The sequence below is a fragment of the Brachypodium distachyon genome, chromosome 2 (genome assembly GCF_000005505.3).
Source record: "Brachypodium distachyon strain Bd21 chromosome 2, Brachypodium_distachyon_v3.0, whole genome shotgun sequence".
NCBI lineage: Eukaryota > Viridiplantae > Streptophyta > Magnoliopsida > Poales > Poaceae > Brachypodium > Brachypodium distachyon.
The window spans coordinates 33,151,412-33,176,565 of record NC_016132.3 but is presented as its reverse complement, the minus strand read 5'-3'; the positions used below and the strand labels follow the sequence as shown (position 1 = coordinate 33,176,565).

The window sequence follows — 25,154 nt, the reverse complement described above, 5'->3', positions numbered from 1 at the left end:
ATTGCAAAATCCTTCGGTGATGACTTCATTGCCTTGTGGAGGATACTCCCAAAACCATTGCAGAGGCATATGCATCTCTGGATGCAGATGACTGGAAAGCAGCTGTCTAGAGTGAGATGAACTCCATTCTGTCTAATGGGACTTGGGAGCTGTCTGAACGACCCCACGGTTGTAAGCCAGTAGGCTGCAAGTGGGTGTTCAAGAAGAAGCTATGGCCTGACGGTACTATTGAAAAGTATAAGGGTCGGCTTATGGCGAAAGGCTACACTCAGAAAGAAGGCGAAGATTACTTCGACACCTATTCACCCCTTGCTAGACTTACTATCATTGGAGTACTACTATCCCTAGCTGCCTCCTATGATCTTGTTGTTCATCAAATGGACGTAAAGATAGTTTTCCTTAACAGAGAGTTGGAAGAGGAAATATACATGGAACAACCAGATGGATTTGTGGTGAAGGGTGAAGAGAGAAAGTTGTGCAAGTTACTAAAATCTTTGTATGGACTAAAACAAGCCCTAAGCAATGGTAAGAGAAGTTTGACAGAACTTTAACTTCTGCATGCTTTGTCATTAATGAGGCTGATAGATGTGTGTACTATCGCCATGGTGGGGGCAAATGTGTTATTTTGTGTTTGTACGTGGTTGATATTATGATTTTACAAACATAAAAGTGATAAATGAGGCCAAATTGTTTTTGTCAAGTTGCTTTGATAAGAAGATCTGGGAGAGGCTGATGTTATTCTTAACATTAAGCTAGTGAAGGATGAGAGTGGAATTACTTTGAAAAAACCAGTATCGGCCATTCTGATGAACTGTGATAATCAAACAGTTATTAATAAAATGAATAGTTCAAAGGATAACGCGAAGTCATATAAACATGTGAGGAGACGTGTGCGGTCTGTTAGGAAATTGAAAAACTCCGGAGTGATAACTGTTACATATATTCAAACAGAGAAAAACCTGATAGATCCCTTTACGAAGGGACTATCACGTAATTTGATAGAGAGTGCATCGAGGGAGATGGGGTTGAGACCCATGAACGTTGTGCCATAGTGATAACCTAACCTATGTGATCAGAGATCCCGTGAAGTAGGATATGGGAAGAACAAAGCTATCGGTATAACATAGGAGAGTATGTTATAACCCTCTCTATGTGAAGATGTGCGACTCTCAAATTGATGTAAAGCAGGTTGGCGACATGCCTTAATGTGTTCATTGCGGCTGCGAGTAGCGAAAGATGTTGTCCTACAGAGTAGTCTTGAAAGAACACACCTATATGAGTCCCTGTCTAACGTCGCAGTCTATGAGATTTGGATGATCTCTAGTAACTCATGAAGAGACCACGAAATACGACGCATATGCTCCACCCGTGGAGTAGACTGCTGATAGCCCAGTACTGGTTGACTTTGAGTGAAATCTATTTCACGCCAGCTTGCAATTCAACGGTTAGTCCATTGTGAGTGTGGATGGATGTAACATTAAGTTCTAGGCAGGAGTTCAACTTAATAGTATCTGCTGAAACACTAGTGTATAAATAAGTAACAGGAACATGCAAAACTCAAAATGGGTATTTGAGATCTGGTGGAGAATTGTTAGAATTTGGTGGGCCTGATCAGCCCAAGCCCAAGTTTTAATAAATTCTTAAAATCTCAAAGGGCTATTAATGGAGTTGGATGAGGGGAGTGGGAATGTGAATAGTCTCACCTTACTAGTTTAGAGTGAGTGAGACCAACATATAAGGGATGTTGTTTTTCACCTAGTAAGCAAGTGAGCAAGGGAAATTTCCACGCGCGCTCCTCCTCCTCCGCTCGCCTCGCCTCGTCACGCGCGCGCGCGCCGCGTTTCGTGGATCGAGTTCGAGTTCGAGCCGTGCCGTGTCGGTGCGGGGCCAGGCTTCTTATCTTGTTGTCACGCGCGCGAGATATTTTTGGAATCTGTTACGGACGCGTGCAGATTTTGTGAAGTCCACATATACCTGCGTGACTATATATACAGCGCCCCGTCCCTCCGATCGACACGCAACACAACCGAGTTAGGGTTTCACCTGTCTCTCGTTTTTGCGCCGTCGTCGTAGTCTACTCCATCCCAAGCGTCGGCGTGCACCAGCGATCGGGAGAGCAGGTCTCCGGAATCTTTCGCCTTTGTGATCCTGTACGGGAGAGTGCGAATAAGATTTTTGGGAAGCGCTTCGCGCGACTGCTCGCTTCCCTGCAACAACGGGTCGTCTACCTCCTCGAACCGGCGGGTGCGCGACGCGCCGCCGTTTTCTTCGTCAACAACTTCGTCAGGCGAACGCAACAACAACGGGTTCCTCTCCACCGCAACAGTCCGTACACCGTGATTCGATCTACTGTTTAGCTATGATCTGCGAGATTATACTATTATTGATTGTGCTGTTGAATACCTCTATTATATTCGAGATGCATATGCTACTGTCGATCTATATTATGGAATTAATCATTAATTTGTTATTCTCGAAATCAACACTTAGTTTTTGTATCTGAAATGGGCACTATTTTGGAGTTCATGTATTTGTCGGAGCAAAATGGATCGTCCCGTTGGCCGCATTGCCCGACCCAAACGGACCAGACGTCAGATTCTGTCCGTCCCGCGACCCAAACAACCAGGAATACTCGTCCGTTTGGATCGCGTGGCTGGTGATGCCCTGAGTTCCTGTTGACGTCGATCATGGGATCGGACATTGGAGGGGAATCGGACATTGGAGGGGAGCCCCAATCAACACGAGAAAGAAAGGAAACATATCACCTCCTGATGCATCAACCTGCAATGCAGTGACTGCACTGCACACCTCGCAGGCAGGCTGTCGCTACACTCTCTCGCTAGATTCGAGGATCACATACGGACACGCTCGCTCCCTCCACCTCTCTCTCCACGCGCACCTGCAAAATCTCTCACGAGACCTCCAGGAAATTTTGAGGGGGAAGAAGCAGCCAAACCAAGCCATGGAGCAGCCACATTTCCATCCCCTCGCAACGCTCCACGCCCACGCGGTCGCCATCGCCGCCGTCGCGCTGCTGCTGCTGTCCTCCCCCGCCCCGACCACCCAGTTCGGCCTCGGCGCCACATTCGGCGTCTGGATCAACGGCGCCGCACCACCTCCTCCCAGCCCCGACTCCCTGGGCCACTCTTCGACACAGATCCAGGGCGGCGGGGGCCAGGAATACACGGCGCTGCAAGCCCTGAAGTCGGCCATCACCGAGGACCCCCGCGGCGCGCTCTCGTCATGGCAGGGCCCCAACGTGTGCGCCTACAAGGGCGTCTACTGCTCCGCTCCACCCGCTGCCAGCGCCGCCACGCCGCCGGCCGGTGCCGTGGTCGCCGGGATCGACCTCAACCACGCCGGCCTCAAGGGCACGCTCCCGGCCGCCGTCTCCCTCCTGGCCCACCTCACGTTCCTCCACCTCAACAGCAACGCGCTCTCCGGCGCTGTCCCGGACACGCTCAGGGACCTGCAGTACCTCACGGAGCTCGACCTCAGCAACAACCTCTTCTCCGGCCCCTTCCCGGCATCCACTCTACTGATCCCCTCCTTGGTCTACCTCGACCTGCGGTTCAACGGCTTCTCGGGAGAGATCCCGGACGAGGTGTTCGTCAAGAACCTGGACGCGCTCTTCCTCAACAACAACCGGTTCGAGGGCCAGATCCCGGAGACCCTGTGGTCGTCCCCCGCGACGGTCATCACGCTCGCCAACAACCGCCTCACGGGCCCCGTCCCGACATCCTACGGCTACGGCGCCGGCGCCGGCGGCGGAAGGGTCCGGGAGCTGCTGTTCCTGAACAACAAGCTGACGGGCTGCGTCCCGGAGGCGCTGGGCTTCCTGCCGTGCGTCGAGGTGCTGGACCTCAGCAACAACTCGCTGTCGGGCCACCTGCCCAGCACGCTCTCCTGCCTCTCCGGCAGCATCGAGGTGCTCAACATCGCGCACAACCAGCTCACGGGGGAGCTCCCGGAGCTGGTGTGCGACCTGAGGCGGATCACGAACCTGTCCGTGTCCTTCAACTTCTTCTCCGGGATCAGCCAGGACTGCGACCGGCTGGCGGGGCGGAGCGTGTTCGACTTCGCGGGCAACTGCGTCCCTGGTCGGGGCATGCAGCGGCCGCAGCCCGAGTGCGATGAGGCCCCGGGGGACGTTGGGCTCAGCTGCCTGCGGATCCCCGGCTCGCGCCCCGTCGCCTGCGCTGAGGCAGCCGTGTCCTTCGGCATCGGCGCCACGTTCGGCGGCGCGCTGCCCTTCGGGATGTCCGGCGGAGCCGCTGAGGCCACGGTCACTGTGCCCTGAACCCTTATCCAACGGATCGACCCGTGCATGCACTTGTTTGTTGTTTTTTCGGGGGTTAATCTAATTAATTAATTAGCCTCCTTGTTGGATCATCGGTTGGTATTGGGTGGTTAATCCATCCTGACATTTTGCATGTCTGATTAACCACTATATTCTATTCTAGCGTATAAACAATACTGGAGTACTACTCGTATCTATAACTAACACCATGATTATTATGAACAGTGCCGATATGTGAACTTGTTTTTGCTCAATTAGCAGTGAGCTTTGCTTTTGAGCTGGATGAGGGAGTTAAGAGCGAGGTGAGAGATGGAATTGATGGCTTCATAAATGCGAGGAAGAGACGAGGATGGTGGATGCAACCACCTTCAGCGAGGGGGGCCAGGCCATGGCCGCCGTGCAGCAGGATGCTTCAATCTAGGCCATGTGATGTGCTGCATTGCTACTTGCTAGCTGCCCTTCTCTTTCTCGTGCATTCGTACAATCTCCAGTTTCACACCAGCAGCACCTGTTTTCGCGGGTTTTTGTTCCCAAGATGTTTCAAAGTCTGATCAGCTGGCATCTCCAAGGAACTTCTCAAATGCCAATCTCAAATGCTAGTTATCTAATGGTGCTCCGTACCGATGTTATTTGCCGGTTGTCCGTCGCATTGGATTGCAAGCCGGACATAGTCAATTTGGTCAAAAAAATAAAACAAAATAATTTCCTTTCTATCTTGCGCGGCCCGTGCCTCCTCTCCGGCGCATGTCATCCATGATTGGCGACAATCTCAAGTGTTTATGTTTGGTGAGAAAAATAACGAACTTTCTAAGACAGAGAGTGTATTTTCTCAAACGTGCCAAGGGAAATAAAAAGGTGCGGACGTGCCGGTGTACTAATATACACAAATAAACAAAGATAAAGTAGAGAAACATGTATTTTATTAATCTCGTATCGAGAAACGAAATTAATGCTAATTCACGGCGTGCTACACCGTCTTGTCGATGTACGATGAAGTGTCTAGCTGACACGTGCCTTGTCAGCTAGACAGGTTGATGACGCGGCCTTCGTCTCGTCGGTACCTGGCCTGTAAAATGTCTGCCTCGTCAGACCCGACAGGAAGTCTTGCCGTCACCTAGCGTTGGTGCCTAGCAAGAGCATGTGATGTGGTGATGAACTTCATCGGTACACGGACATGTCGGTGGAATGGCTTCGCCTCGCCAGTGTTGGGGAAGATGGTTGGATGCCGGAATGCCATCGGCAACGTGGATGAGGGAGTAGATTTAATGTTGAAGACGACGATGTAGGAGCTGTCGGGGGTGCAAGAGACCTCGCCAGGAGTTGGTGAAGGGTGCGCCCAAGCGGGCGCCATGTATGGCGGTATTTCGACAGACAACCACGTGGAAGGCCGCCACAAGCGGCGGCAAGCTGATGCCAAGTTGGTGAAGAGTACACGAAGACGGGCGTCGTGTATGGCGGTTGCTCAGCGGACACCATGTAGAAGGCCGCCAGGAGCGGTGGCTTGCCAATGCCAAGTTGGTGAAGAGTGCGCCAAGGCGGGCGCCGTGCATGGCGGTGTCTCAGATGACACCACGTAGAAGGCCGCCATGAGCGGCTGTGTTCATACATATGACTCATACCTGTGAAATGTTCGCCAAGGCGGGCGCCATTCGTGGCAGTGTCTCAGCGAACACCACGTAAAAGGCCGCCACGAGCGACAGCGTCTGTGTGCGTCAAGGCGGGCGCCATATGTGGCAGTGTCTCAACGGACACCACGTGGAAGGCCGCCACGAGCGGCGGCGGCACAACGTTGGGTCAATGAAGGATGCGCCAAGACAGGCGCCCTGTGTGGCGGTGTCTCAGCGAACACCACGTAGAAGGCCGCCACGAGTGGCAGCGTCCAGCACGACACCAGGTCGGTGGATGCGCCAAGATAGGTGTCCTGTATTGCGGTGTCTCAACGGGCGCCACGTAGAAGGCCGCCACGAGCGGTGACGCTTGACAGTCGGAATGTAGACATCACCGAACCACTGTGTCGCCACCGGCGGCGACGTTCAGGTTGATGTCAGCTAGCTTGTAGATGAAAACGACGCCTTGTTCAGCATGGTAGCGCTTCGCCCGGGGTGAGCACTGTGTAGGTGTCGCCCACTCCGCACCGTCGCACACGCTGGCGCTTAGGCGGTCGTTGACGGGCTATTGATGAAGACGGCGCCCCGCATCGAGCGGGTGCAAGAGTGTAGTTGCTAAGCTCTGGAGACAACGGCATGCCTCCTGCATGCACCTCCATGGCACCTGGGTAGACAAGAATAAGAGAAAGCTAGAGGAAACCGTACTTACCATGATGAAAGAAGAACGCATGCTTTACAACATGTATTTGTCGTGCATGCTGCCCTTGCAGGTTGAGCTCGTGTGTGTTGCTGTGCTTGAGGCAGCGGGAGAACGCACCTGCCTGGCGCCGTGTATGGCGGTGTCTCAGTAGACACCACACGGGCATGGCTACCATGCCTTGACGATGGCACTTGTTGATGAAGAACGCCCTGCCTAGGGCGTGCAATATGTAGACATCGCCCACGACCGCACCAACGGCATGGACGGACGTGTGCTGATTATTGATGAAGACGACGTCCCGCACTGAGCGGACGCCGGAACATGGCGCACGTCCCGTGACGGCAATCAGGAAAACGTCAAAAAGGTGGTCGCAAAATCACGCCGCTAAACTCTAGAGACAACGGCATGCCTCCTGCCTGCTTTCTCCATGGCACCTGCATAGACGAGGAAGAGAGGTTCTTTACGTACCATGCTGAAAGAAGGACTCATCTCCCTATACAGCGCCCCCCTTGGACGAGCGCGTGGCCGGCCGCTGTCCTTGATGTCCAGAGACCCCTGTACTCTTGTTATGCATATATTGCTTGACGCCGTGCTTTGGATGCGGCGTCTCGCTGACCTCCTTTTTAGTCCTGTACATCTTGATGAACCCATCCTTCTGTACGGCATGCGCCGCCGGCCGTCTTGGACGCGTGGGCACCACACCTATGTCCTACCTCAGAATTTTCTCCTGTGCACCCCGACCTGCATCTGGATGTAAACGAGTAGAAAGAAGATCTTACGTGATATGCATGGCGATCTCCTACGTGACCTTGTGCGGCGTGCGCCGCCGTCTTGGGCGCGCCCGGCCCGCTGCCATGTGTGTAGATTCTTCATACGTGTAAGACGCTGCTGTGCAGGTCTTCGCCGTCCTGGGCGGCTGTGCCTGGGTGCACAAGTGGTGTGCTGCCGTCGCAGCCCTCGTGGTCCTCCCCATATCGTTGGCGCCGCCGCCGTCTTGGGCGCGCGTGGAGCACTGCCTTCCATCCCCCGGTGAATGATAACCCCGTGGCCTTTTATAGGCACCCGATGTGCTTATCTCTTCGGCCAAACCGCAAAACGCGCACGCTGTTGCTTATCTCTTCCCGCAAAATGCGCTTGTGCGTTTAAAGTCCAAACCAAACGAACTCTACCTGTAGATACCGCAGCTTGCCGCATGCTACATATCCTGCATGGATCGATTGCTTCACGTGAACAAAACAAATTAGTTAGGATCTGATTTGTCTCTCACGTATAGACATTGGACATTTATCTTTTTAGCCAACGTGACATGCATGGCCAAAGTATGAACCTGCAGGGATGCTTCATGCTAATCAAGCCACCTAATGCAAGGAACTTACTAGCCGCATCAAGCTGATGCATGTATCGTGCATGTGCATGGTGTACATCCGACCCATTACATGTATACGTGCTGCACCTCTTTTCTTGTGTTGATTTAATTTTGCGACGAATTTTGGTACAAAATATCGTCAAACAGCTTAATGTTGATTTGTGCTTATTTTATACTATGTCATTTGAAATATTTAAAATCTGGCATTTGAGATATTTAGACTATGCCAACTGCACTCTACTATTTATCTATCTTTGAATTAATATTATTGATACATAGTTGTTGTTTTTTGAGAGAAAATGCGTAGACGTTGATGATAGAATTGAGAGAGAATATAGATAAGATCATTAAAATGATAAAGAAAAACGTGTCTATTGCTCAGCCGACAGAGAAATTGTATTTTTTTTTCAGTCAAGGAATAAAGGCCGTCAGTTCCCGCTAATTTAATCACACGTTTATGTCTCTGATGTTTGTATTATTTTTTTTGTGTCTTTTTAGAAACTTTCGTCTTTTTAATCTCACATGCCCATCGTGTATTAGCTGGCCCAACATTGTGTTTCCTATATGAGCTTGCACGAAAGACGCTCCAGTTGGGACTTGTCACAACGGCTCCTTCAAAAGTTAAAACAAAAGCTTAAGCCAAAAAAGAGATTATGGTGATTTATTCATGAATACATAATAAATAATTTCTGTTGGCCTTAAAGGATAGTCAGTCTTGGGAATTTTTTAAAACGACAAAAATAGCACCCAAGATCGACTATCCTTTAAGTCAAATTGGCCTACCTTTGTAAGAGGTTTTACTGAAGTTATAATGTGGGCATACAAGTGCACTACAATATACATACACTATAAACAAATCTTCCATGCAGAATATTTGTGAACTCACCAAACAGCAGGTGGACTTGATCTCTGACCACTTATTAGTTTGATTGGTCAGTTAAAAGATTAAAGGTGTGCATTTTTGTTCTGTATGTATTTCATCGAGTCTTCAACATTTTTGTATCTAGGTAAGCAATTCATACGAATATGCTAATTTTATTAAAGCTACCATCAGATAGCTGATGTAACTACCATATATTCATGAGAAAAAAGAGTTAGCACCACAGTAATGATGTACAGTGGCGGAGCCAGAAACTGAAGAAGGATGTTGCTAATATAGATCTAATGGTGGTATATTTGTGCATATTCCATACTTATGGGCTAGATAGCTAATAGTATCTCTTTTAAACACCCTGTCTGGAGTGGTGCTACAGCACGGGTAGCACCACCCTAGATCCACCCTTGATGATGTAGTTGCCACACCGGTGGTGAACTGGTGATGTAGGTGCCATACCGGTGGTGATGTAGTTACCATGTGGTTAGTATGAATTATCACCATGATGTGGATATACTTACCGGATGACAGGTATTGTACCGGATGACAGGTATTGTAATCGTAACTTCTTACAAAGTAGGATGACACTTTAAGTATGGTACCAAAAATGTCTGAAAAATACTTTACCAGGACATAGTCGAGTGAGAGTCTATGTACATAATAAGATACTATTCGGACGATCTATTATATGATACTTTCTCCGATTCATAATAAATGTCACCAACTAAACCAGCGATACTTATCTTGAATAGGATGGAGTACTAAATTTTGTGAATCCAAAGGCCCAAGCCCAGGTTGAAGAACTGAAATTTTGCTTGCATTATAAAGTATCGTCCCAAATATAGCATCTCTTGTATATTTTGAAACACTCGTTGATACGAAGCCTGCGGTGAAACTTTTCGTCCATCCGTAATTCCTTGTCCACGCAGCGAGCGGTGACACACAAATTCAGTGACTAGTCATCCATGTGACCTCGAACCTGTGAGAGTCATTTAGAAAAGTTTTCCATTGTAAGGATTTCGTTTTGGACTGGTTTAGTTTCGATGAGCATTTTTTATGCTTGTCACGACTGCTGCAACGTTCGATCGTTACGTTTTCTCCTGGACCACTAGTAAAGGGTCGGATCACATAGGTAGGCAGGCAAATCATTCTGATTACACAGCTTTTCGGTACAATTAAACTTGTTCATCTACAACGAACCCACGGAAATGTCGAACACACCAAACAAACAGCACACAAGAGCCACGAGTAGCTAATTAAGCTACTCCTAAACGTGCTCCATCTCTACATCCACCGGCGGCGCAAGCGCAACGGGCGCACGGCGCATCCCGGTGTGCGTGGCCAGCGCCCAGAGCACGGTGACGAACTCGCCGCCCTCCGGCAGCACCTTGGCGTGCCCCATCACGCGCTCCTCGTCCCCCGACGGCGCCACGTACACCAGCAGCTGCACCCACAGATCCGCCAGCACCTTCCACATCCCCTCGCCGCCGCATTCGTCTTCCTCCTCCAGCGCGCGCCCCAGGCTGGCCCCCCTCTGCAGCACCGTCATCCCCACCAGCTCCAGCGCCTCGCCCAGCTTCTCCGCCAGGCTCCTGACCTTCTCGTGCCTGGCGCCCACGATGTCTGGCAGGTAGTAGCTCCAGAAACCCACCGTGCTCCTCAGCTCGATCTCCATGGCCTCGAAGACGCTCTCCGTGTACTCCTGGCTGTCCGGGAGGAGCTCCGGGTGGTAGGCCACCAGGTAGGCGCAGTACTTGGACAGAGTCGTCGCCACGACGCGCGCCGAGGCCGTGCCTTCTTCTTCCTTCGGGCAAGGCGGGCGCCTCTCCTCGAAGAGGCAGGTGGCCACGTGCCACGCCAGGATCACCTCGGCGACGCTCTCGTTCTCGCACGCACGCCGGAGCTCCCGGTGCCCGGCGACCGCGAGCTTGCCGTTGCTCAGAGCACGCCCGCGGCCACCAATGTTGTCGGGATCGTACAGCGAGGTCGCGATGTACTCCGCGATGGAACGCTTCACCTCCTTGGGCACCGCGATTGTCGGCAGGATCGGCAGGGATTGCGATACGGTGGCCGGCAGCATCAGGGAGAGCCGGCACCGGCAGGACCTCAGCGCGAAGAGCTGCTTCATGGTGAGGTCCGGGTGACTCATCTTGCCGCGCACCCAGAGTATTCGGCGGATTGCCCAGCTGAAGACGGCGCTGCCCCGCCAGTGGAGCTTGGCGGCGTACCCGTGCAGCAGGGACACGAGGAACCAGTTGGAGAAGAGGAACACCACCAGCTCCCACGCCTGCTCGTACACCAGCACGAGGATGAGCAGCAAGGTGATGGAGAAGTCGATGGTGGAGAAGAAGACCGACGGCGACGTGGCGACCCGCCTTAGGAGGCACCCCGCCATCCTGGCCACCCCCAAGGAGATGCTGTAGTTGTCGCTCTCCATGCTGCGGAAGGCGAAGAGCACGTCGCCGTTGCCGCAGAGGACGACCATGACGAGGCACAGGACCAGCACGATGAAGGGGAGGACGAGGTAGTTGACCAGCAGGAAGAAGGGGCTCGCCAGTGCCACGGGTACCACGGAGTGGTAGTACTCGCTCAGGAAGATGGTCTCGTCGTTCATCACCTGGAACAGCTCCTCTGCTTTGTCGTCTTGGCCGCCATTGCTCCTGTTGTTGTACAAGCCTTGGAAGATGAGGTCCCGGCAGTCGCGGGTCTCGGCCTCGCTCATCGGCGGCAGGTGCTCGAAGCTCCGGCGTAGGAGTTTGAAGAGCGCGACGGAGAGGCAGAGCCTCCTCAGCCGCCGATCCTGGTCGATGGAGGCAAGGAAGGGGTCGGAATCTGCAAGCTGCCAGATTTTCCCCACGGTCGTGGTGGTGACGCCGTTGGCGTCGTCGGCGAGGCTGCAGCCAGTCGGGGCCAGGCCAGTCACCAGCTTGTCTTCTCCCATCACGGCGTACCGACAATTCTTCAGTAGTCCATCGGCTCCGTCTCCATGTTGCTGCTCATGATGATTATTGTGAAGCATTCGAGCCATGTAGGAGATGATGAGCCGCGGGTTCTTGCCGTGGGCCAAGGAGTTCTTCCCCACCAAGGTGAAAGTGACCCTCTGCGCCAGCTTGGCCACGCAGAGGAGCCAGAGGATGCCGAACACGGACTTCCTCCCGGCGCCACGGAGGTTGAAGAAGACGAGGCTGCCGAGCCACACGACGCGGCCGGCGCGCTCCACGATGCCGGTGTGCCAGACGCCCTCCTGCATGTGGATCTCCTCCACCTTGTTGCGGAGGAGCTCGACGAGGATCATCCAGGTGAGGATGAGCCGGGCACGCAGAGGGAGCTCTGGCGGGCTGCCGGCGCCGGCGCCGCTCACGGCCGCGGACGCGGAGCCCCCGCAGGCGAGGCCGGCGTTCTTGGCCTCGGAGAAGAGGTAGGACATGACGGGGAGGAAGAGGGAGAGCGCCTTGGCGAGCACGATGCGGACCTTGGGGTCGAGGATGGCGCTGGCGTCGGAGAGGCCGCTGAAGAGGTTGAGGTTGAAGAAGAGCGCTGCGAGGAGGAACATGATGACGGTGGCGAACACCATGGAGGCCTCGTTGCTCTGGTCGGCGTAGGACGAGGTCAGGTTCCACACCAGCCCGCTAGTTACCCCGCAGCTCTCGTTGTAGCTAGCTACGCCGCCGCCGCCACCGCCGCCGTCGAGCAGGCCCATCGTCGGTCTTCTGCTTGACGACTGACGAGAGTGCGCGTGGTTGCTCGATCAGCTAGCTACGCAGGTCGTCTCGTCTGCGTGAGTAAGTTCTAAGTATGGCCCGGCCGCCATGCCTTGCATGCTGGAGCGGAGAGTATGACACTCAACAAGTCAAGCTGGGTCAACCACTCAGCAGCCTTACGTGTATATTGAATTGATCCACTTTTTGGGCGAGAGCCAGGCCACCACCAATGACAAGGCCAGGGAAAGTGGGCTTCTTCGTCTTAACTACTCACTGCCCTCTCTGCTCTTGTACCGTACATTTTCCAGCATGTAGCAGTTACTACTCATCTACCGGCTCTGCTCTCTTCCCTTGGCTCCCTGCTCTCTTCTTTGTGACCTGCAGCTCGTGCTGCCACAGTGCTCCACTGCAGCGCTTCTAAAAAAGAAAAAAAAAACACTAGTATAACCAGTTAGATCTTCTCTGAAGGGCTATGTGCAAGACACATTCTGGAAATTCAGTACTTTTTTGGGAGGATAGATGGTCAGATAATCGCCTGGACAGTCAATGGCCTCACCTATTTCCTGACTGTGGCTGAGATTGCCAGATGCAATGACTTGACTTCTCTATTCAACTTACCACTCTCTGAAGATGCTTACCATCAGTTTCTGGAAATGACACAGCTTGTTCATTTGATTAATATTGACCTCCAATATGACATCTGGGACATTATAGAAATGCCTACGGGATATTGCACGACTGCTGCTTGAGATCCCTTACACTTTTATGTGGATATGGAACTCCTGCTACCAGCTGAAACACAAAGTCTTTATTTGGTTGTTACTTATAAATAGACTTAACACTAGAGCTATGCTGCACCAGAAGATTTTTCACCTTCCTCACATGAATGTGTCCTCTGTCAAGGAATCTATATTTAATCTAGGGATCATCTGTTTTTCCAATGCCCATTTACTCTTGCATGCTGGAAATACCATTGCCCACATTTCAGACCTCACTTGAATGGGCATCACAACTTCAAGGAGCTTAAGAAGCAGCTCAAGGTTCCATTTTCATATGGAGATCTCCACACTGATTTGTTAATTGGAGCACCAGCACGGTGTCCTGCGCGATATACATTTTTAATATTTTGACTTACATTGATCTATGCATTGTTGTACTCTTTCAAAAGCATCAAATAAATAATATATGTGTCATTTGTATGCGCTATTAGACCCGTATAAAATAAAACTTGCGTCTCAAATATGAGCATGATTGGTTGTTAGAACGCAAAATTAGTGAATCGCAATTCGCCTGTAATAAAGTTTGGACAATGCGTCCTATATAGTTAGAGCTAAAACGTACATATAGAAAAAAAATAGAATTAACTAATCATACTGCACATACAAAATATGTAAGATATCGTGTTTTGAATGACACAATATCATAGTCCATAGTTTCAAGTTCACAATACATTGGTTGATCAATGTTTGCATCGAACTAATTGACTGTTTGAGATGATATTAGTTGTGCATCTGGAACTAAAGTCCAGATCATGTGTGAGACGATGGCCCTTACCTAAGGCGACTTATCATGTGTGGTTTATAAATCACATATGTTCATAAAAATAAGAGTAAGTTCGCAAGCTGAATTGGTCAATCACTTGATTGCACCAGTAGGTCATGTGTATGACAAACTATATTAGTAGGTAGTAGCATTTTATTGAAAATAATCATGTGAGAATAAAATTTTACGTGATTATGCTATCGAAACTTGTATGAAAGTTTTAGATCTTGAGCTAGTCGTTTAATTTTTTGACTTTGTAGCGATATTTAGTGAGTGCTTTTTCATTTGCTATCAAGCCAGTCACTCGCTATACGATGTTAATTAGTAGCCATAGATATATTTAGGATCATACCAGCATATGATCCTAAATATATCTTTTAATGCACATTATTAATAATCTTCGTTACAGAATATAGATTCTGGCAAATTGAGGGGGTTTACCACTTAATGTTCTCATGATCCATGAAAAAAACAATGAAAAAAGTTATCATGTGGTAGCATATTATCATCTAAAGCAGTATGTTGCGTTTGACGTCATACAAGTAAATATTTGGCTCAGTAGCATATTGAGTCTATGTGGGCCTGATCAAACCACTTTGATGCTTTGTTCCTAGCCCGTCAGACCACTTAATATTGTCGCGATCCGAGAAAACAATGGAAAAGTTGTTATGTCGTAACATATTTACCGCCTAACGCATGCAATATGTTATGTCTGACACCATACAAATAAACACTTGGCTTAGTTAGCATATTTGGGCCTATGTGGGCCTCATACTACTTCGATGTTTTGTCCCTAATAACTCATCAGATATACCACCTTAAATCTTAAGCAACATATATAAGATCTAACTGTCTAAATAATCCAAATGATGTCGACCGGAGTGGAGCCTCTTCTATTGCTTTTAGTATATACTCCATCCGTACCATATTAAGTGTCGCAATAAATACGCATATACCTACACAGTAAAACGCGTCTACGCACATGCATATCTAAACAAAGTTGTGACACTTAATATGAAACGGAGGGAGTAATAGATAATAAATTGAAGCAGCTTAAGGACTATGCATGCTAACGTTTGTGTGAACAAATAAATAATTAACCAGTACATGCTTTAACTCGGCCTTGAATGGGCACCTTAAATCATCGATCTCAGCATAATGCATTCACCCATCCAATCTATCTATTATATACTAAAAATACATGACGGAGCAACCAGAAAAAAAGATAGACAGGCTAGAAAATCACACAAAAAGCAAAAGATCTGGACGTCAATTTTAACCGTGAGCAGATCTAACCGTTCAATAATACTAATCTGATCTCACATTCCCACCAGTGTTGTCGTTCCTGTACCCGCAAACAACTAACGGGAGGAGCAAACCAAACCCACGTTATGCCCTAGCGCTGCCGGTCGCACATCCCTGTCTTCTGCCACACCACCATGGAATTGTCCTTTCTACAGGTCAGATCCAAATCCGAGAGTTACGTAGCCGGCGTGATCCTAATTGGCAGAAAGAGAACCGATCAGAGTGAGGCAAATCGGCCGTATCATCTAGAGAGGGCTAGAAATCAGATGCCCCGTACCAGGGCAGAGGCCGAGTGTATTAAGAGCCTGTTTGGTACAGCTCCACTTTCCAGCTTCACCGTGAAGCAGGTGAAACTATCCCAAACACTCTAAACTTCATGTGTTAGATGAAGTGAAGCAGCATTGTTCTCTAGTTCATTTCACTGGAGTTAAGAAATAGGTGTTTCATCTGCTCCACTTCACTTAAAATTAGAAATATTTACCCACCAATGCAATTAATGAAACGAACCGTTATGTTCTCTGTCCTCAGGCCCCCAACTCCTCGTCTTCCTCCTATCGACAGAAACGGGCGGAGCCATGGCGCCATGGCGGCTCATCTGCAACCCTAGCAGAGCCAGCCACGCTGCATCTCCAGCGCTCCCTCCGCCCTCCATCTCCGGCGAGCGCGCCCTCGATCCCCCGCGAGCCATGAGGAGTCGGCGGCGCGTCCCCTCTACTCCACCGGATCAAGCCCCCACTGCAGTCCTTGACGATGCACTGTTGTTGATTTGATGTGCCATGCGCGGTTGCGGCTGCTCGAGGTGGCCCTGCTGTTGCTCGTCCATGGCAGCGACTGCTGCTGCTTGAGGCGGCTGCACGACGTCTGCCTGAGATGGGGCCCCGACTGCTCGTAAGGGACAGCACTACTGTGCTGCAGTTCGAGGCGGCGTGGGCGGCGCTGTTGCTGCCCGTGCCTGTGCTGCTGCGTGTTCGTGGTCAGACGGTGGATCAATCAATTGACTCCAGGCAAACCATGAATCCATGATCAATCGATCAGTTCTTGTGGAGCAGCAAGTAGCAGTTTGGTTCGACAGTTAAAAGAAAAAAATAACATATAAAAAGGATAAGAAGGATTTTTCATATCAATCTTTCAATTATTTGGATCTGGAGCTAGTTTGTGTGCCAAACACATTTGTTTGGTGAAGTAGAGTTGAAGTGAAGTGGAGTTTGGAGGTGAAGTGGAGTTTAGGTGGAGTGGAGCCCTCCAAACACACCCTAAGCCTAATTGCTCAACCTCGACGGTCTTTTGTGAAAGCCACGGGTTCTGAAGAGTTGGAGCTATTAATTGCTTAGAATCCCCATGTCTTCTTCAAAGAACTTACAGCATTAGGATCCTTAGTCCACCTAGCTGTTGGTATTAGGATCCTCTCAAACCATTGACGTGGTCCTCTGATCATTGAAAAAGACTTTGCAGCAGCGCACACCATACCGCTCTGGATGAAGCACACATGCATGTACAGATCGATGCTACCATGACATCAAGGTGGACTTGGAGCTCTTCACTAACGTCATTAGTATCAACAAAGTGAAAGGAGACAACAATAATGCTGCTCATGAATTGGCCTTAAGGTATGCGTATGTTTTCTCATTAATTCTCAGGTGCTCTTTGTATTAAGAGCAGTGGTTCTGGAACTAGGTTTAAGGCTTTAATCATGTGATCTTTCATTCGTTCTTTTGTCAATTGTTTCTCCTCTTCCTTCTACTTGATTTATTTTTAGATAGCTCATTTTGTTCCTTGAGAGCACCACACAAATGACCATTATGCAGTCCTCACCTCATCGTGTTTTTGTAACAGGAAAATATGTGTTCTTTTGCAGGATAGAAGTTCTGACATGTTTGTTTGACCCAGTTAAGACACCTAGGATTGTATATATTCACTTCAGAATACTAACAATGGTAACTGATTTTGTTAATAGAATCGATGAGGTCTTATGTTCAGAACTTGAGAGTAGTAATCCTTGGGACGCTAACTTCAGCTGTAATTAATGTCGTCACTGTTAGCACTCTGATAACATGTATATAATTCCTTCCAATACCAACATGGATGAAGCTAGCTAGCTTATGCTCTTTTCCAGCTTGATACTAAGAAATTAAGAGGCCCTTGATCCGAGCACTTTTGCTTTCTCCACTAGGGCAGAAAAGGTTCCTAAGTTGGTTTATCTTCTATGTTGAATTTTGATGACAGTCTAAGTTCTTAGAAAAAAGTTGTGTTGCCACTATCCTTAATGGAAATAACTAATTTCCATATTTTCTTTCTCTTAAATCCAGGGCCTAAATTTAGATTTTGGATTGGCCAGGACTCCAATATCTCAGGGGTACAGCCTAGCTAGACTGCTAGAGCTAGCTATGATACATATATGTACATACAAGATCAAGAGGGGATCCCTAGCACATGTCAGACCTCTGTCTCCACCATTCGTATTGTCAGTTAACATGACTTCAGGTAACTATATTGTAGTTTTGCGCACTTCCATCTATTGATCTAATACCATGTCCAAAAATTTGTCTGGCTTGCAATCTGAATTCTAATTTCATATATATTTATATATGAGAACTTATGGACTTCTAGATAACTTTGAAAGGAAAAAAGGAAGTATAATCAAGTGAATTGAAACGTTTATGAGGGTCAATTCATTGAGATGAAACACAATAGAAATCCATAGTCCATACATATGGTGCCTCTTATTAGATAGACCTCTTATTAGGTGTATAAAAAATAAAAAAATCACATAAAAATAGTTAGCTTGTGAAACAAACTTTAATTATATGTATACATTTAAAATCATAACACATATATACAAATGACACAAATATATAGTCATTAGTATTATGTTTTTAAAGTAGCACAATAAGCATTCCACATAATAAGAAATCTCCTAACGATATTGATTTAGCATTATATTTGTGGTAAATAGACCCCATTATTTGAAACATATAACAATATCAATATCTATGAAAAACAAAATTATTGTCAGCGTTTTTTGATGATGGACTCCATTTGCGAGGACCATGCTGCTAGTTAAGCATAATGGCCTATCCGTGCAGAATTATAGAGTATTAAGTTATTGGGCATTGCGGCCAATCTCAGGGCCCTGCGTCGGCCATCGTAACGTGCAATCCAGCCGCGGCCAGATGCAAGCCTAGTAAAATCAAGACGTTGCCGCCGGGTCTCCTGCTGACCTGCTCCCTGTCGTCGTTTGGACTTTGGACTTTACAGAAAGTGACATGTTAGTTTGCGCACGTCCTAAATCTGGACTTTGGACTTTGGACCGTGACACGTAGTTTGCGCACGTTCTAATTTTACTACGTACCTAAAATAGAATTATTTGTCACGTAGATCTACCGGTTGAGTTTTCCCAGCTTTCAGATCCAACGATCAGAATAATTCTAATGATGTGGATCAACGTGAAGGTTCCTCTCGGTACCACTCATATTGCTTTTAGTATATAATATATTTGGAAGGTGAGAAATGACTGTATCATCAATAATATCAGGCCATCTTTGTTCAGGTGCAAACAGATCTTCAAAGGTGACCTCAATCTTGTATTTCATCATGCTAAGAGAAATAAATGTTCCCAGTTTGTTGACTGCATTTCAAACTTTAAATAGTTGGCCCTTACTCCCTCCGTTCTTTAAAGATTGGCATATTAGGTTTCATTAAGACAAGACATTGACCACAAATTACTATGTTAACGTGTGGTTTATATGACATGAAACCACAAGTATCATGAAGTACTTTCGATAACAAATCTAGCGATACGAATTTCATGTCATATAAATCACACCTTGGCATAGTAATTTGTGGCAAAGTCTTATCTTAATGAAAGCTAATATGCCAATCTTTAAGAAACGGAGGGAGTATAATTTTTCATTATCAGATTGTACATATTACTGTTTTTATTAATATATTTGCAGTAGATCATTGATCTACTGTTTCTCTAAAAAAAAGTTAGATCTTCTATAAACCATACAGTTAGACCTCTATAATCAATTTTTTTTGTGGGTATAGACCTCTGTAATCGATGACACGTGTCTATGCTAATCTCAGAGCATCGCCACCAGAGCATCATTATAGATGCTTCCTCCTCCTAGTTTATAGGACGTCAACGATTTCAGGACTCGATTTTGACCATCAAACTGACCAAATTGGCTTTCTTCTTGATGGCTTAGCGTTGGAATGTTTCTTCCTAAACAACAAACCACAGGCGGAGCTAGAGCCTAAAGCTATAGCCTGGGCACTTAAGCTTAATCTTTAGGATTACTGTTATCTAAAGTCACTACATGTCTTTGATTCTCTTTGGATGAGCCGCTGGAGAGCCTGGGCACACGCCCGTGGTGCCCCCACGTTGGATCCGCCAGTGCAAGAAACCTAAGAAATAAAGATCCATTGCTTGGTTTTAAAGCATGTTTTGCCTCAAGAGTCGTCCTCAATGACATACTGCGTTACGTCATGGAGGGGGAGGCCGGGAGAGAAAGCTGTGGCTGGGATGGTGGTGTGCTTGCCTTCGTACGACGGCGTCTCCGTACATCTATTGCATTACATGGGATGGTGGTGTGCTGGCCTTCGTACGATGGCGTTCCCGTACATCTATTGCATTACATGTAAATTTTTGACAACTTTATCACATTTTTGGATGTAACACATTTGAGTAAATTTCATGGAACCACAACTTTTGTGGCGGTTGTCTCACAAAACCACGGTTGTTTGTAATAGTCTCACAAAACCACAACTTTTGGACAGTTGGTCTCAGAAAACCGTAATCTCGAAAATTAAAATGATTGATGGTGTTTACGACAACTCGAATGCCACATTTTTATTGGTTGGGTAGAAACTGACATGGCGTCGAAAATGGGTTCAGGAAAGATGATGTGGCACCTGACTGGTGTCCCCAAAGTTGTCGGAAACACCATCAACCACCTTGATTTCTAAGATTAGGTTTTCTGAGACCAACTGCCCCAAAAATTATGATTTTGTGAGAGTATTACAAACAACCGTGGTTTTGTAAGACAACTGACATAAAAATGTGGTTCTGTGAAATTACTCAACATATTTCACATTCTATGTGTAACATCTGTTGCATAGATGTAACTTTACAGCAACTTTATCTTTTTGGATGTAACATATTTCACGTTAGATGTAACATTGTGGCATTAGGTGTAACATCTATTGCATGAGATGTAACATTTATAGGACTTTTGTTGGATGTAATTTGTGGCGTCTTTTTTAGGTATACTTGTTTCATGGAGATATTGTGGTGGCTGAGAAAGAAGAGGGTGGTAGGATAGAGGAGGGAGAAAAGGATATCTAAGAACTATTTTGCTGTCACGCGAGACCACAACATGAGGAGAAAAATACACGTCACATACTCGCACTTACTACACAGGACATGTTCATGTAGGGAAGGGGGTCACTTTTTAGGCCAAAAAATGTCCGCACAATGACTAGACAAGCCCAAATAAAAATTAGGAATTAGTCCAAGACGTCGTGGTACCTGCCTACTTTTTTTTTTTGAGAATATGGTACTGGTGGAGATAAAAAAGAGTGCTGAAATTGTCGGATTGGGTCCACCTCCACTACTATGGGCTCGGTCTTGGGCCTGCTGACATCAATGTACATGGCCGGCTTGGTCTGGAAGGCCTTTTTTGGTGTATTCTGCTGTCAGATACTAAGCCCAGCTGCGACAATTCCATGTCCTAAAAAGAAGGACACATTATGCTCTCGGCAACAGCAGTACAAGTTCCAAATTAAGACGAACCACACATGAAACAACAATGGCTCATGGCCCCTCAATTAATCAACATGCACGATGATTATTTCCAGTCAATCTTCTCACCTCACGAAATCAACCAGCAAATCAAAAGAAAAAAAGGAAGAAAAAAAAGGACAGGGGATTATTGATGAATCATGCATAAGACAAAGCATCGGCTAGATCGAAGCCTGATCTAGCCGATGTAGTACATGGGGTCGGGCAGCTTGAAGGTGCGGCTGCCCTCGGGGGCGCCGAGGAGGTCGCTCCACTGGTCGCCGATGTTGCCGACGATGGCGTACCCGGCGTCCTGCAGCTTCTGCCTCTCGCCGGACTTGTACGCCACCGCGGAGCCCTTGAAGCCTGGCTGCTTGAGCAGCAGGTTCATCCACCCGGTGATGCCCTGGCGGCGGAGGTTTGTCTCGGTGATGACCCTCTGGTCCTCGGTCCGGCCCGTCAGGAACACCGGCTTCACGCCCATGGAGACCAGCTTGTTGTACAGCCGCTTCGTCTCCGGCAGCGCCGGCGCGCTCCCCTCCAACACGTACGCGTTGAAGCTCGTCGCGTTGAACGGCTTTGCCCTGCGCGGTTTAAACAATTAAACATAACATTAACAGTGAGCATATCATGACCAATAATGTCCATCTTATTTTACGTACAACATGGTCTGGAATTAACGCAGTGATCGATCTTGCAGGAATTTCACGTGGAGCAGTATCTAAATGACCGCGCGCGGGATATGATATTAAACTCACAGCAAGGAGGCTTTGTGATCAGAGACAGAGATCGTCGGTAATTAGGTAACCAAGTGGAGATCATAAAATTAGTACTACGAGACAAATGATCCTACTGATCCGGCGTCAGGACGTCATCGATGACAAACACACCACTGTCCGTGTTCTATCTTTCGTCGTCCGTGCCTTGGATAATGGATATGGTCTGGTATACCCTCGTCTTCGTGGATTATCAAAGAGGATCAAGATTTTTTCTTCTTCAAATCTTACTTGTTTAGGAGTATTTCAATTCTACTTAATTCATTCCCCTGCACGTTAGACGTTACCCACCCACCCACTCACCCCCTTTGGAGAGAGCACTGCAGCTTTCTTGATTTTATTGAGAATATAAGATTGTCATTGATGCTCAGCTTTCTATTACATCGAGGATTTTTTTCATGATAAGGGCGAAGAAAAGTTCTTCGATTCCCTCATGTTAATAAACATTCGTTAGAGATATGATGGCTGTGGTTTCACTTCAAAAATATGATGACTGTGGTGACTTTATTCTTCTTTCTTTATTTATTTTTTCACACTTTGCAGTTGTACTTCATCGTGAGAGCTAACCTTTTCCTGTCAATAATATATATGCTCACCATTTTTTATTCAAGAAAGGTAAAGCACTCAATCCTCACATAACCATATTTTGTTGCAAAAGATGTCTGAAATCTGGTAGGGCCGAACAAATTGGCACAAGGGTGGAAAACCCACACAAAATTAATAAGTTAAGTACGGAGTATTTCAAAGCATGGACCGAACACACAATTTTTCTAGTATACCAATGTGCAAATCTCAGTGTTCTGAAAAGATAACCCTCTTGACAAGATAGCCAAGTGGACAGCAGAAACTGGCATGCTACGACCATCACATGTACATCACATCCTCGTTTTTGGATATAGCATGTGGGAAGGCCCCAGCCGGCCGGTCTCTACCCGTGGGTCGAGAGTACCAACAATAATATCCTTACTCTGTTGTTGTACCTTTGTACTGGAGTAGTAATTTCATACTTACTATATTTTCCCTCTTCCTTCTATGAGAGATCAATAATAGTAAAATCCAGCTGGATACAGTGACCATTGCAGCTTTGTTGCACACCAGCTCAGCTTAGCTTTATAGAGGAATAATTTTATTAAAGACTTTTCCCATGGTTGGGGCAGAAAAAGGTTATTTCTGTCGTATTTCAGATTGTCTAGCTAATTTGTATGCCATAATTTTCCTGCCTAGACTTTTCTTTGTAATCTTCTATAAATAGTCACAACCCACTATCTATTTTTCCCTGGCGTTTCTTTAAGCCATACACGGGTATTGTCTAGTACGCACTCTACAGAGTAGCTGTTTGTCGTAGCATCTCTTTAAGCCATACAACACACTATCTATTTCTCCGAAAAGGTTCAAAATTTACCTTTTGAAGTTCATCTCCGTTCAATTATTCCTTTTCATCATTTTGCACGCCAAGGATTCCTTTCTTTTTTAGAGCATGGCCAACCTCTTCTAGATATGTAACGTCAGCCCGGTTTTCAGTGGAGATTATCTTTAACTGTAACATTGTAGCGTGCACGTAGCAGCTAGCCAGTCCATTTTAGTTTATATATGATGATGTCGCGTACGAGCCAATTCCATCGTATTTTCTGACTTGTAACATCCTCTTGGTGGATTATTTAGCCACCAATTTCGTCATATTTTCTGACATTTTTAACTTCATCGTATTTACGGATTTAGTTGTAATATTTAGTCAACTGTACTCTTTTGGTTTAAACCATAGGATCTGCGGAAGTCCCTAGTCCCTGCTCAGATTAATATGCATTGGCTCATTTTTATAACGTTTGAAGTGCTTTGTTTTTCTTGAACGCATATACGGAGTAATAGATTTGTGTCTTTTTCGCACATAAAAAATTGCTAATGCACGTATAGAATCTGAGTGGATAGCGTACCCGAAGCCGTGGGTGGCGTAGTAGGGGAGGTTGGAGAGGGTGGTCTCGTCGATGTCAAAGACCCAGACGTCCTTGCCGTTGCCGGCGAGCTTGAGCCCCTCGGCGTAGGCGATGGCCTCGTCGATGACGACCTTGGAGTCCCGCCGGAAGCGGCTGCCGAGCATGTAGTGGCCAACATAGCCCTCGCACTTGGCCGGGATCGTCTTCCAGCCGCGCACGTTGTGCGCCTCCACGCCCAGCAGCCAGCTGTCGCACGCCACGCCGCCAAGGCTCCCCATCTCGCCGCCGGAGCCCAGCAGCGGCCGGAGCGCGTGGATGAGCGGCGCCACGTGCACGGCGCCGTCCTCCATGGCGGCGTGCAGCCTCTGGGATGCCGATGTCGGCATCCGGATGTTCAGCTCCCAGCTAGCGCTGCAGGAGCCCGCCGCGGCCACGAGAGCCACGGCCAGGACGAGGAGGACCCTACTGGCCATTGTCATGTTTGCCAAGTCAGTTGCTGTGTTTTGTTGCTTCTTGAGCTGTGGTACGAAGTGGTGCGGGACTAGCTTGTTAAATAGCCACACGGACGCGGTGTTGTGAGAAGCTGAGAGCTTGAGAGAGTGTGACCGAGCAGGGTTGGTAGCGTTCGCGGGGTCACATTCAGAGCGTGCAGCACGTTGGAGATATTTTTACTTTATGGATTTGATGGTTTTGAACTTTTGATTGGAGGAGAGAGTTGCCCATGATGTGATCCAATGGGACCAATCTCGATGCGATCGGGGTATCTTCGATGTCGAAAAAAAAATGTGAGACAAAATTAGCAATACTAGCACTACACACTAGCAGACCTTATAAGCTGGGTCATAAATGTTAGAATTTGTGTTGTAAGACTGATCAGCCCACGCCCAATTTTAATAAATTCTAAAATTCTCAAAGGTCCATTCATGAAGTGGGATGAAGGGAGTGGGAAGGTTGTTGTAAGACTGATCAGCCCACGCCCAATTTTAATAAATTCTAAAATTCTCAAAGGTCCATTCATGAAGTGGGATGAAAGGAGTGGGAAGGGAATAGTCGCACCTTGCTAGTTTAGAGTGAGTGAAACCAACATATAAGGGACGTTGTTTCTCACCTATTGAGCAAGTGAGTAAGGAAAATCCCCATGCGTGCTCCTCCTCCTCCGCTAACCTCGTCACGACCCGTGTGCGCGTCGTGTCGCGTGGATCGTTTTCGAGTTCGCGCCGGTGCGGGGCCGGGCCGGGCCTCTTATCTTTTTGTCACACACGCGAGGTAT

At 47.7% G+C, this 25,154-nt stretch overlaps 3 protein-coding genes across 3 annotated transcripts; 1 reads left to right on the top strand and 2 right to left on the bottom strand.

The window, feature by feature from the left end:
- Window positions 1-2,677: 2,677 nt before the first annotated feature.
- Window positions 2,678-4,522, top strand: LOC100830934 (leucine-rich repeat extensin-like protein 6). The gene has a single exon (XM_003568730.4). It carries the CDS (start codon window positions 2,963-2,965, stop codon window positions 4,298-4,300), a length of 1,338 nt encoding a protein of 445 aa, XP_003568778.1. The 5' UTR covers window positions 2,678-2,962; the 3' UTR covers window positions 4,301-4,522.
- A 5,434-nt stretch (window positions 4,523-9,956) lies between these two features.
- Window positions 9,957-12,776, bottom strand: LOC100845177. The gene has a single exon (XM_003566410.4). The coding sequence runs from the start codon at window positions 12,545-12,547 to the stop codon at window positions 10,115-10,117; it is 2,433 nt and encodes an 810-aa protein (XP_003566458.1). The 5' UTR covers window positions 12,548-12,776; the 3' UTR covers window positions 9,957-10,114.
- An 8,419-nt stretch (window positions 12,777-21,195) lies between these two features.
- LOC100831241 (stem 28 kDa glycoprotein) lies at window positions 21,196-24,425 on the bottom strand. Its single transcript, XM_003568731.4, has 2 exons — window positions 23,885-24,425; window positions 21,196-21,761 (listed from the first exon to the last, which is right to left on the bottom strand). The coding sequence occupies exons 1-2, from the start codon at window positions 24,361-24,363 to the stop codon at window positions 21,377-21,379; spliced, it is 864 nt and encodes a 287-aa protein (XP_003568779.1). The 5' UTR covers window positions 24,364-24,425; the 3' UTR covers window positions 21,196-21,376.
- Between the last annotated feature and the right edge of the window lie 729 nt (window positions 24,426-25,154).

Bases quoted from the DNA above. Each gene is read 5' to 3' on its own strand.
- LOC100845177 (XM_003566410.4), bottom strand. From the start codon at position 12,547: ATGGGCCTGCTCGACGGCGGCGGTGGCGGCGGCGGCGTAGCTAGCTAC.
- LOC100831241 (XM_003568731.4), bottom strand. From the start codon at position 24,363: ATGACAATGGCCAGTAGGGTCCTCCTCGTCCTGGCCGTGGCTCTCGTG. The intron at 21,762-23,884 runs GTACGCTATCCA...TAAACCGCGCAG, and splicing joins TACGCCACCCACGGCTTCGG to GGCAAAGCCGTTCAACGCGA.
- LOC100830934 (XM_003568730.4), top strand. From the start codon at position 2,963: ATGGAGCAGCCACATTTCCATCCCCTCGCAACGCTCCACGCCCACGCG.